Source organism: Cyprinodon tularosa, unplaced genomic scaffold (assembly GCF_016077235.1).
Source record: "Cyprinodon tularosa strain WSP-4 unplaced genomic scaffold, ASM1607723v1 ctg263, whole genome shotgun sequence".
NCBI lineage: Eukaryota > Metazoa > Chordata > Actinopteri > Cyprinodontiformes > Cyprinodontidae > Cyprinodon > Cyprinodon tularosa.
In genome coordinates, this window is record NW_024038967.1 from 12790 (window position 1) to 26256 (window position 13467).

The 13467-nt window shown below is 42.9% G+C and overlaps 1 protein-coding gene across 3 annotated transcripts in view; it reads left to right on the plus strand.

Moving 5' to 3' along the window:
- Positions 1-13467, plus strand: part of ptpro (protein tyrosine phosphatase receptor type O) — a 54112-nt gene that overhangs the window by 5946 nt on the left and 34699 nt on the right. For all 3 annotated transcript variants that reach the window (XM_038289135.1, XM_038289136.1, XM_038289137.1), the window contains exons 2-3: positions 11806-12067; positions 13055-13210. In XM_038289135.1, the coding sequence (XP_038145063.1) occupies positions 11806-12067; positions 13055-13210 (418 nt within the window). The remainder of the gene's footprint in view (positions 1-11805; positions 12068-13054; positions 13211-13467) is intronic.

Sequence of the window (13467 nt, forward strand, 5' to 3'; positions counted from 1 at the left end):
CGTTATCAGCATCCTGTAGAACCGTTATTAGCATCCTGTAGAACCATTATCAGTGGCCCGTAGAACCGTTATCAGCATCCTGTAGAACCATTATCAGTGGCCCGTAGAACTGTTATCAGCATCCTGTAGAACCGTTATGAGCATCCTGTAGAACCATTATCAGTGGCCCGTAGAACTGTTATCAGCATCCTGTAGAACCGTTATTAGCATCCTGTAGAACCGTTATCAGCATCCTGTAGAACCGTTATCAGCATCCTGTAGAACCGTTATCAGCATCCTGTAGAACCGTTATCAGCGGCCCGTAGATCTGTTATTAGCGGCCCGTAGATCTGTTATTAGCGGCCTGTAGAACCGTTATCAGCATCCTGTAGAACCGTTATCAGCATCCTGTAGAACCGTTATCAGCATCCTGTAGAACCGTTATCAGCATCCCGTAGAACTGTTATCAGCAGCCTGTAGAACCGTTATCAGCATCCTGTAGAACCGTTATCAGCGGCCTGTAGAACCGTTATCAGCGGCCCGTAGAACCGTTATCAGCATCCTGTAGAACCGTTATCAGCGGCCTGTAGAACCGTTATCAGCATCCTGTAGAACCGTTATCAGCGGCCTGTAGAACCGTTATCAGCATCCTGTAGAACCGTTATCAGCGGCCTGTAGAACCGTTATCAGCATCCTGTAGAACCGTTATCAGCATCCTGTAGAACCGTTATCAGCATCCTGTAGAACCGTTATCAGCATCCTGTAGAACCGTTATCAGCGGCCTGTAGAACCGTTATCAGCATCCTGTAGAACCGTTATCAGCATCCTGTAGAACCGTTATCAGCATCCTGTAGAACCGTTATTAGCATCCTGTAGAACCGTTATCAGCAGCCTGTAGAACCGTTATCAGCATCCTGTAGAACCGTTATCAGCATCCTGTAGAACCGTTATCAGCGGCCTGTAGAACCGTTATCAGCATCCTGTAGAACCGTTATCAGCGGCCTGTAGAACCGTTATCAGCGGCCTGTAGAACCGTTATCAGCATCCTGTAGAACCGTTATCAGCGGCCTGTAGAACCGTTATCAGCATCCTGTAGAACCGTTATCAGCATCCTGTAGAACCGTTATCAGCATCCTGTAGAACCGTTATCAGCGGCCTGTAGAACCGTTATCAGCATCCTGTAGAACCGTTATCAGCATCCTGTAGAACCGTTATCAGCGGCCTGTAGAACTGTTATCAGCGGCCCGTAGAACTGTTATCAGCGGCCTGTAGAACCGTTATCAGCATCCTGTAGAACCGTTATCAGCGGCCTATAGAACCGTTATCAGCGGCCTGTAGAACCGTTATCAGCATCCTGTAGAACCGTTATCAGCATCCTGTAGAACCGTTATCAGCGGCCTGTAGAACCGTTATTAGCATCCAGTAGAACCGTTATCAGCGGCCTGTAGAACCGTTATCAGCATCCTGTAGAACCATTATCAGCGGCCCGTAGAACCGTTATCAGCATCCTGTAGAACCGTTATCAGCATCCTGTAGAACCGTTATCAGCATCCAGTAGAACCGTTATCAGCATCCTGTAGAACCGTTATCAGCATCCAGTAGAACCGTTATCAGCAGCCTGTAGAACCGTTATCAGCATCCTGTAGAACCGTTATCAGCATCCTGTAGAACCGTTATCAGCATCCTGTAGAACCGTTATCAGCATCCTGTAGAACCGTTATCAGCGGCCCGTAGAACCGTTATCAGCGGCCTGTAGAACCGTTATCAGCATCCTGTAGAACCGTTATCAGCATCCTGTAGAACCGTTATCAGCATCCTGTAGAACCGTTATCAGCATCCTGTAGAACCTCACAGCCTATGGATCTTAACAGTATTTGTTCTTTTGATGTATATCTTTCTGTTCATCCCTTTTCCTGTTCGTTGATATCATTTGCTGCACTTTGCTTTAAGCTTTGCTGCTGGCGCATCGGATGTTGGAGAATAAGGGATATTTCTGTTTTGTTCCTGGATAAGAGATCCTGCTGTTCTAGTTTAGATCTTCTCTGATTAGTTGCTGATGTCGTTCACTTTTCTGTTGTTTTGTTTTTCTTTTGTGAGGGTCTCATATTTTCAAACGAACTGATTTATGGTTCCTCTCATGTAACAGAAGAGTCAAAGTTTTAATGAAGGAAGCAGAAGGCGATTAGTGAGCTGCTCTTCCTCCCCCTGCTGCTTTGGCCTTTAGGGAAGGTGACGGCCCCCAGTTTCTGCTACAATGGTTCTGATCCAACCCCCCCAAAGACAGGACAGTGTGTTAACCAATTCGTCAAGGTTTCCTCCATCAGGTGACAGTTTAGTAGGTCTGGAAGTGATGAGGAGGAGACGTTCTGAGGTCCATTCTTCATGTTTATCCATCCCTGGGGTCTGCAGCTTTTCTCCTCAGATTCCTCTGAGGAAGTTTGGACCCCCTCCCTCCCTTTAAGAGTGAAGGACCGTGGGCTCCCCCTCCTCCTCTTCCTCAGAGGGAGAAAACTGGAAGTTTGCATGATAATGTTGGCAGCTGGTGGGTCGCCACCTCCGGACCCAACCCCCACCCTGGGTCAGAGACTGGATCCATTCAGCCCAATGAAAAGCTCCTGTTGGCAGGGAGAGGGACGCTGCTTCCTTTATTCACGATTCTAGACAGTTTGAAATATTGTGGACTTAGCAGAGCAGAACGCAGGACTCCCCTTAAAGATCTTCAGGTCAGATGACCTCCAGAATACTTTTGGAGCTCTTCCTTTGGCTTTACAAGAACTGACTTATGAATCAATTCAGCCACAAAAAGCTTCAAAGCTCAAAGGATGAACCAAGAACCAGTTCTGGACTGGATCTGTCGGCCCGTTGTTCCCAGCAGCTCTGAGAGACGCTTGGTTCCTGTTTTGTTGGATTGATAAATCCTCACAAAGATAAGATGTAGAACAGGGTTTATGCTCTGGGTTAGCTTCAGAGGGCCAGCTGTTGAGGTCTTCAGCTGGAAATGAGACGACATACAGCTGCAACATTGATGGAGACTGTAGAGGGGTGAAGGCACAGAGGTCCAGATAGGAATAAATAATATAAGAGAAGAAAAATGTTAAAAAAATTTCAGATTAAAAGAAAAAAACAATGACAATTGTTCAATGAGCATCAGAGAGTTAAAAAAAACCTCACAGATGTTCTACTGGTGGATCAGAGATGGATGGATGGATGGATGGATGGATGGATGGATGGATGGATGGATGGATGGATGGATGGATGGATGGATGGATGGAATGAACGATGGATGGATGGATGGATGGATGGATGGATGGATGGATGGATGGATGGATGGATGGATGGATGGAGGATGGCTGGAAGGATGGAAGGGACGATGGATGGATGGATAAAGGTTGAATGGTTGGATGTATGGATGGATGGATGGATGGATGGATGGATGGATGGATGGATGGATGGATGGAAGGGACGATGGATGGATGGATGGATGGATGGAAGGATGGAAGAATGGATGGATGGATGATGGATGGATGGATGGATGGATGGATGGAATGAACGATGGATGGATGGATGGATGGAAAGAACGATGGATGGATGGATGGAAGGATGGAAGGATGGATGGATGGATGATGGATGGATGGATGGATGGAAGGATGGAAGGAACGATGGATGGAAGGATGGATGGATGGATGATGGATGGATGGATGGATGGATGGATGATGGATGGATGGATGGAATGAACGATGGATGGATGGATGGATGGATGGATGGAGGATGGATGATGAATGGAAGGGTGGATGGATGGATGGATGGATGGATGGATGGATGGATGAATGGAAGGATGGATGGATGGATGGATGGATGATGAATGGATGGATGGATGGATGGATGGATGGAGGGATGATGAATGGATGGATGGATGGATGGATGGATGGATGAATGGAAGGATGGATGGATGGATGGATGGATGGATGATGAATGTAAGGGTGGATGGATGGATGGATGGATGGATGGATGGATGGATGGATGGATGGAGGGATGATGAATGGATGGATGGATGGATGGATGGATGGATGAATGGAAGGATGGATGGATGGATGGATGGATGGATGGATGATGAATGGAAGGGTGGATGGATGGATGGATGGATGGATCTCCTGAATCAGATCTTTTCCTCTTTTCCTTCTTGGATCAGAACTGAAACATCAGAACCCGATCCTGTCACCAGCCCTCAGCTCCGGCTGCCCCCCGCTCTCCCATGTCTTCCGTTTCCATGGTAATCCCAGAATCAGACATAATGAGCATCCCCTTCTCCTCCTTTTATCTCTGTTGCCACGGTGACGGCCCAGCAGCCTCGACCTGAATGAATGTTTGTATTTTTTTCTCCCACTCAGTATGTTCCTGGTGGCTGAGACGATTGGATGGCGCACAGACTCTAAGCCTTTCACCTCCTTTAACCTGACTTTGGTATCAGAACCAGAACCTGTCAGGATTAAACTGATGAATGACCCAGCATCGGGTCCAGGATGTTGAGGCTCTCTGCTCGTCTGGCTCCAACTCCTTCAGAACTGCTAATGAGGTTCTGGTGTTTAAACCAGAACCTTCCCCTGTTAGCAGGGATTCTGCTAAATGTGAGTCTGTGATTAAAACAGCAGAGAAACAGGAAATGTGAAGCAGAACATGTTGTGCTGATAAATCCCATCGGGCCGCGCCGCAGCACATGCTCATTGATTCTGGGATTCACGCTCGGATCAGGAATGTGGGTCAGGATGGATAATCTGCCACTCGACTGGAAAGCAGCTGATTCTGACTCGGCTGCATCCTGATCCGCTGCAGAAAGAGAGAGGGAGGGGCTGCAGTGGTAGCGGGGAGGTTAGGTCTGCCAACAGAACCTCGGTTAGAGACAGATTCCTGCCGGTCCGGGCTGGATGCAGAAAGCAGCTCTTCATCCAGGCGGGTCGACAAGGAGCCGTTGTTCAGCCTTGTTGGATCTACAGTGGTCTGTTCAGCCCAGTAAAAGGCCCACTGTGGATCCCAGTGACACCCAGTCACCGTCACGGAGCTCCTTCACACTTCAGGAATCTGCTAAATATGGACCAGAACCAGAATAAATTAGGGCTGGGCGATAAGACGATACGTATCGTACGGACCCTTACTTGGTGCTAAGTCTATTCTATCGTTTCTATCGTTTCTAACACACTTGTATCTCGTATTCATGCAAATATTTCCCATGGTAGACTACGACAATCGTATTAGTGTAGCCACGTAGCCTACACACAGCTTATAAGTGATAAACAAGATTTTTTTTTTATCCACAAAGAAGCGGCGTCCTGTGGTTTGTGCAACATGACGCTTCTTTACGGGTTTTTGACTCACACGCGGGTTTGCGACATGCTTTACGTTACTTAACTCATGAGAGATGGAGACGCAGGAGGCTGAAGTATTAAACCCGTGGTCGCAACAAACAGAGACAGCTACGCAGGCAACCCAAGATAAAGAAATTTTACCAAAAAGAGGGGGCACATCTGTGATTTGGTTACATTTTGGATTTAGCAAGTCCAACAAGGAGCAGACAACATTTGCAAACTATGCTACAAGACTGTTCCCTTACCCGACGGAAACACAACAAACCTCTTCTAATACCTAAGGAAGAACCACAGTAATTTAATTTAAATACCCGTAGGATTTGAAAAAATTTGAAGGATACTGTAGCCATACTTCCACCTCATCTTATGCATATATATTGTTGCACTAAAATTTTTTTTTCAAATTTGTGACAGTTCTATAAATGTCACTTCAAAATAAAGTTGAAAAAGTAAGCAATTATATTATTTTGTCACATTTTTCAGAGATTTGCGAAAATGTACTTAATTGGGGCATATTGCGATATATATCATTATTGTGATATAAAATAGTCCATATCATGATATATGATTTTTTCCATATCGCCCAGCACTAGAATAAATGAATATATAGATAAACATTGCAGCCCGTTATGTCTGTACCTTGAGGATGTTTGCATGCAGGTGCATCAAAAGCATTAGTTGATGGAGTCCTGACTGCCACGATTCCTTGCTGTGGTTTCCTAGAGTCTCTGTGGGGCTTAAACCCTTTGGATCCAAATCATTAGAACTGTTTCAGTGCTGCCATGAGTTCTGAAAACTGAACTCTTCAATCTAGAGATAAAGAATGACATTCAGTTCAGTCTGGGATTTCTTCAGAGCTGGGAATCTTTTTGGAAGTTGGAAAAAAGTGTGGAATTCGTTCAGTTAAGAATCTAATAACCTCTAATTTGCTCTTCGAATCCAAACCACAAATCCATTCACTCTGAAATCATTTGGTCAGGACTTTAGGCTCCTCAGAACCAGAGTACGGACTCGTGTCCTCGCCAAGGATGTTCTTGAGGAGAACTCAGGAAAGTCTGGACTCAGGGAGAACAGGAACTTAATAAATATGGGTGAATTGGAACAGAAGCGTACTGATGACATCACCACATGCTCAGCTCGTCTGGAGCTGCATTTCACCTCCTGTTATTAATAGCCTCTAGTTGATAATAAATTCTTACCTTTTTAATTTATTGGTGGAATAATAATGAACACAGTCAGATAAACACAAATCAAATGAACATTTTACCAAATAAAACAAAAAACTCTCCATTAGAGCCAGCGGTACTTCACACACGGCTATGCAGAGAGAGGGCTGCTATAGACCGGCTAACGTTAGCCCTGGCTGCTGTTAGCATTGGAGTGCTGCTGGTTGCTATGATCCTCTCAACTTCTGATTTTTATTTTTTTATTACGCACTAAAACAGTAAATGGGCCATATAGTGACGTTTAAAGGTAAAATATTCTCGCCTCAAATTATCTTAAAACATACTTTTATTGAATAATGGCTCTGTGAGCTCTCCATTGAAAGCTGCTGCTGCAGTGCATGCTGGGACAGCTGTCAATCTCAAGAACGGACAAGTCTGCTCTGATGCATGCTGGGTAAATAGGGAGGGGTGAGGACAACATCCAGGGACTTTGTCAGTTCTCTGTCTTCTTATTCTTGTGAACTGGAACAGTTCTAGGGCTGAGACTGATGACGGTTCAGTTAGTACACGAGCACATGAGAACCAACAAGTGCACATATTGAGAAACAGCCTCTGGCTCAGACTATCAGCATCAGGGAGGTTGTGTCATGATGAGACGTCTCATGGGATGTCTTACCTGATGCAAAGTTTTGTGGGGAAAGTAGTTTTTCTGTTGAAAAATCTAATTATCTGCATGACAGCGGTTTCAGTGACCTCTGTGGTCATTCTGGGTCGTCTCTTCAGATTATTGGAGCGATGAAGGAGTTGGCAGCAGGAGCTGATCACAGGAGTCGACTCTCCTGCTGAGAGATTTAATGAAACTGCAGCATCTGTGTCTTCAGTGGTAGAAGGTCACTCACCGCTGATATTTACTCCTGTTCAGAGGCAGGTTTCACTCAGCCGCGCTGTTAGGAAAGGATTCAAAAACCTGGGGACTAAATCAGGGAGCGGTTTAGATTGGCCTAAACAGATAATCTGAATAACATAATAGCAGAATTAGAGACGCAGCATCATTCTTTAATGGATCATTGATGTTTGAGCTTTAGCTTCAGAGTCCTGGAGAAATCTGACATCATAAAAACAGCAAATTATGCTCTAGCCTCCCTGCACTGAAGCGGCCATTAAAACTTTTCCTCAGAAGTGGAGAATATTGCCAGGTTAACTAGAGCATGAGTTTCCCAGCCTAACTGAAACACTGGTTTCCTTGTTTTCATGTAAAACAGAAATCCCCCCTTTCAATCTGGGTTCTCCAAAAAGCTTCCAGAACCAGCGTGCCCAAAGAGGCAGGCACTGGAACGGCAAAGGAATGAGTCACCAATAATCAATGGATCATAATCTATACCGAAAACTAATACGTTCACTCTGAATTTAGAATTAATCAGTAAGAATAATAATTTTCATTGCAATCACTGAGTCTGAGAGCAGCCATTTTTGCAGAAATATGGTAACAACTCACTCCCGACATCTTCTGGTAGTGACGTCACGGTGCGGTAAGCCTAGCGCCATTCTCCCAGAGCTATAGTGAAACTGACAATGCCCACATGCATGGCAGCTGGATGTTGGAATATATCGGGTAAAAGTGAAAAAAAAATTGAGTTATTCCACCTTTCTGATTCCTGATCCTCCACAGACGGGTTGGTCGTTGGATTGCCAACTTGAAGAGGGAGGATTTGCCATCGAACTTCTTGCCAGAGAAAAAACACGTAATATGTAGCCACATTTGGAAGAAGAATGTTTTCAAGATGACTTGGATAACAGCGCTTTGTGACAAACACCAGATACAGCACTGGGACTTGATCAACAGCCGATACCGCACCGTGACGTCACAAACCAGTAGGTGGCAGTAGTGTTCTTTGACAAACATGGATGCCTCCAGTAAAGCACATTTAAATGAAAATTACTCTTCATTTAAAACACTTATCATTTATTGAATAGTAAGTAATTTTTTCATATTTAAAGTACTTTCAGAAGTTTGAATTCTGAATATGACCAGACTTTTCCTGTTAAAAGGGAGTTTTTCCTCTCCACTGTCGCTACAAGCATGCTTAGTATGAGGAATTCCCTTTGAGTCAATGATGCAATCAGCTGGTTTTCCTTAGATAGAAAACTGTGAACCTCGTTGAATTGTCTCTGTAAAGTACATTGAGATCACGTGTAGTAAATTGACAGTATAAAAATTAATTGAAGTATTATTACTAGTTCCTATAAAACAAATGTATTTAAACCGGGCCAAAGTCCGGTATCTGAACCGGATCACAGCGGTGATGAACCCCCAACCAGGACCCTGGAACGGTACCCTGACCAGTTCTAACTGCTGGTACCACCATCTTCTATCCGGACACTGAAGTAGTTCTCTTGCATTGTAAATGCCAGTCCATCCCAGGAAGAAGAGAGAATCTGACATAGAGCAGCACATTCAAGTAAAGAAGGAAAAAAAGGAAGAGATCGAAATGAAGACAAAATAGCTTCAGTTTGATATAATCCAGTCTGTGAATAGTTCCTTCTGAATGAGTAAGAATAGTTGTTTTAATGGTTATAGAGTCAGATATGTGGTGGTAATGTTTGATTTATCTAAAGGTTTTTATCTGTTACTGTGTAAATGAGTTTGGCTGTAATTTAAGGACAGATTCTAATATATCTGCAGTGTGGGAACTATAAATCTGATAGGATTTAAATTTTTTTATTGCTATTTTGCATAATTTGCTTAACTAAGTATTTTTTGTTGTTGAATATAAGAGATATGGCAGACATATTTTTTATAAATACACTGTTTAGATTTACTTATATCTTTCTAACCCTTTTATAAATTTTAATAGAAAATCTCTTTCATGTCCAACAATGGGAAAATTTACAGCAGAAAAAAGATTATTAAAAAAAATGGATGTTTGTGGACCATAGAAAAATGTTTAAGAATAACATAATAGTAAAGAGTTAAAATATAAACAATAAAATACTGTAAAGTGTTTTAATAATATCAAACTGTGCACCTGGAGAATAAATAACCAATATGCAGCTATGGACATTTTTACAGTAATGGATATTTGAAAATAGCAGCAACATCAGAGATGTGCAAAATGACAGCAGCATGATATTTAACTGACTAAGGTTTATATAATTATATTAGCTTTTATTAGTTCCTGCTCCCGGTGGTTGGAACCTTTATTCCTCTCTGGATTCTCACGAGTGTAGTCTTTGTTTACTTTACTATAAAGAAAAGAAAAAAAGATGAAAAAGAAGCAGTTTTGAAAAGTTTGATATTCATTCATTCACGGTTGCTAAGCGACAGGGCAGGCCGGCAGCCAAAACTCTTCCAGTCTCCTTATTTTCAAGGACTTTGAAGGATCCAGTCCAGGTAGACCGCCTCCTTGGAAGACGCAGCCCATGAAATCGAACAGAGCCGCCAACTAGGAGATGGGCTTTAATCTGCCTGCATTTTAATCAGCACATGTTGGAACACTACTGCCCCTAGAGCTGATCTGTTGCTACTACATGACATTATTTGTTAAAGCCAACTGGGCCAACTGAAACCCCACGGCCTTGGACCCATAGAGTGGACCTTAATCAGTTCAGCCTTCCTATTATCTTCCTGAAGTCTCACTCTCTATGAAAATTTGACATGTTGTAGAAAATTGTTTTCCTTTTATCTTCCTTTGATGCTATTTACTGCTGCGTAGCCTGGTAGCTCTTGGTCTGGTGCTTTTACTGTCCGGCTACAAGATTGGATTTTTTAATATCTAACTGGCTAGGTATCAGTAAGGGCAAAACAAGCTAAAAGCTAGTTCATCTAGTCGCTTGCAGATTGCAGAAACCTTTCTTACTATTAGGTATTAGGAGTATTAGGTTGTGACTTGACCCCTGGATGGAAACTGCAAAAAGTCTGAATCTAATGTTTTAAACCTTCCCTGTTGTGTCACAAGAAACTCACAAGAGAAGCTGATTTGGAGCACAAAGCTTAGGAGTGTTTTAGCAGTCATTGTCTTGGTTTGTTTGGAACTTGTTGAGGTCTCTGTTGTTGTGCATTTAAATGCTGCTGTGACTTATGTCATTTCATCGAATAACTTTGGGACGGTCATTTGTTGTCTATAAACACACTGTGTTAGGACAACCGATTCCAGCTTTAATCAAACAGATAAATCTGCTCACATATGGAATAAATTCACCAACTTATACTGAAAATATAAGAGATAATAAATGAAAATCATTTAATTCCAAGTCAAACATATTTCCATAGAAACTATTGACTAAACCAGGGGTCCTCAATGTTTTCCAGGCCAGGACCCTCAAACTGATGTCCAGATGGAGCGGGACCCGCTAATTATATATATTGTAGGAAATAGTGTTCTATCAAACTGGTCCTATTGTCACTCTATTATTGATGTAGTAATGTAACTAAAGTAATTTCTCCCTGGGATTATTAAATTATTTCTGATTCTGATTCCTGGTTGATGGGACAGGTGTTGTGAATGAAACGGTGCCCAGCTTGAAAGAGCTCCTGTGTGTCGCTGAATGTGTGCATTGATGACTGAAAGACATCTTCTGCCTCCATTTATCTGATTACTACAGTGTGTTGAATTCATGTTAATGTGGATTTAAAGACATTTTAATTAGTGGAAATAATCGCAGGGTGGAATATTAAAAAAAGTCTAATCAACCAAAACTTCCGCAACCCCCATGCAGTACCTCTCCGGACCCCCTAGGGGTCGCGGATCCCCTGTTGAAGTCCTCTGGACTAAACTGGTGGACCTCAACTAAACTATAAGTTGGAAATGTTTGTATTTGTATGACAGAAAGGTTTTAAGGAATATTTTTCAGGTGGAACCACTATTTTAAATGTCACCTTGTCAGATTTATAGGTGATACAATGAAAGATATTTAGCCTCATCAAATTTTTTTTTCAAAATAAACACTGCAAAACACCATGAAGCCCCATTTGAAACTCTAGATGAACCCTCAGACTTTATAGATTCTTTTGTTGTGCATTTTGTTAGCTTGTCTGTCATATTAACCCATATGATGTGTTGAACTAGATCTGCTATTTTTACCGCTTTTTTTATAAAGTAGAGCATTAATTCATAGAAAAGTGCACAGCAGCAATCTATACCCAACAATTGTAGTATCTAGGCTACAGCTGTCAGTCTGGTAAATAATCTGGTTATTTGAAATTATAAAGGTTAACTTTATTTTATAACATGAAACTGACTAAAACGTTTCAGTACCCAGGCGGACCCAGTAAGCTGATTCACTTTTTTTTCTTTTTTCAGGTTTTGTCAGCGTTCCAGGTTTCCACGAACCAGGAAGGATTGATCGTGGCGACACTTGAGCCTGAGGACCTTCAGGAGAACATCACAGCTTACGCGGTACAGATCTCAGGAGAACCTCGCCTGGTCTTGGTTCCTTTCGTCAACACCAGTGAGCCTTTGCTGTTCAACGCTTCGTTCCATGGCCTCTGCTACACAGTGGGGCTGGTGGTCAAACTGGGACAGAGCTGGTCCAGGCCCACAAAGAGTGTTCCTATCCTTACAAGTAAGACAAATCGGGAGGGCTTTTCCTTTAACCTTTAAATTCAATTCCGTTTATTTCTATAGCACCAATTTACAACACATCATCTCAAGGCACTTTACAATTCACCAGATCATAAATCAAATTGATTCAAAGTTTTCTATTTAAGGAAAACCAGTTAATTGCATTGACTCATTGACTTGAAGGCAATCCCTCACACTAAGCATGCTTGTAGCGACAGTGGAGAGGAAAAACTCCCTTTTAACAGGAAGAAACCTCCAGCAGAACCAGGCTCAGTGTGAGCGGCAATCTGCTGAGGCCGACTGGGGTTCAAGGAGACAGAAGCAGAGATACAGAAGGCAACTGTAAAAGGCGCCCAGGAAAGCTCCAAGCCAGCTCCCATGTCAGAGGATGAAGAGAGCACATCCAGTTAGTCACAGTAAGAGAAACAGGAATACACTGAAAAACAGGCCAATCTCTAACTTCTATAAACAAAGGTGTTGATGGCAGCAGCACAGCTGATATTTCTCTCCAGGATGGAGTCACAGCCAAACAGGAACAGACCAGATGAAGCTACTATGAGAAAAAGCAGAGAGAGCAGAACGTTAGAGATTGAATTAACAGATTCTGCAGAGTGGGAGAATATGAAATAGGGGTCCCTATGTCCTCCAGCAGTCTAAGCCTATAGCAGCATAACCATAGAGTGGCTCAGGTTACCCTGACTATAAACTTTATCAAAAAGGAAAGTTTTAAGCCTAGTCTTGAAAGTAGACAGGGTGTCTGCCTCACGGACTAAAACTGGTAGTTGGTTCCACAGGAGAGGAGCCTGATAACTAAAAGATCTGCCTCCCATTCTACTTTTAGAAATTCTAGGAACCACTAGTAAACTGAATTACCATGTTAGGAGTACCTCAGAGGTCTAAAATAACTCGGGATGTTTCCCAGAGTGTAAAAGTCATGAAATCTTTTTTAGAATTTCTGACCATCTTCCTGCTGTTTCGATTGCCTCAGAACCACTTCCTGTCCGCGCTGCTTACATATCGGACTACAAGGAGGCTCCAGAGACTGGCGTGGTGTTCGACATCGACCCGCCGATCAGAACGGTCTTCAGCCGAGTGAACATCAGCTACACTGAAGGACAGGAACGTCGCTACATGCTCTATAAAGGTGAACCTGCATCAGCTTACTGGTTCTTAAAGATGATAAGGGTTGTCTGCTTTAAGAAAATCTAAATTGGGTTAAAAAAATGAATCTGTGTTGTAATTTCCTATCTAACCAGATGATGGCAGTGCTGTCCACTCCCCAGCTCACAGAAACTTGAAGTTTAATTAGCAATAATAGGATATTTACCTGTTGTATGACATCGAGGTAAAAGAGAAGAGACCGTAGAGTCATCCGTGAGGAACTCCGGACTCAGTTGGGTC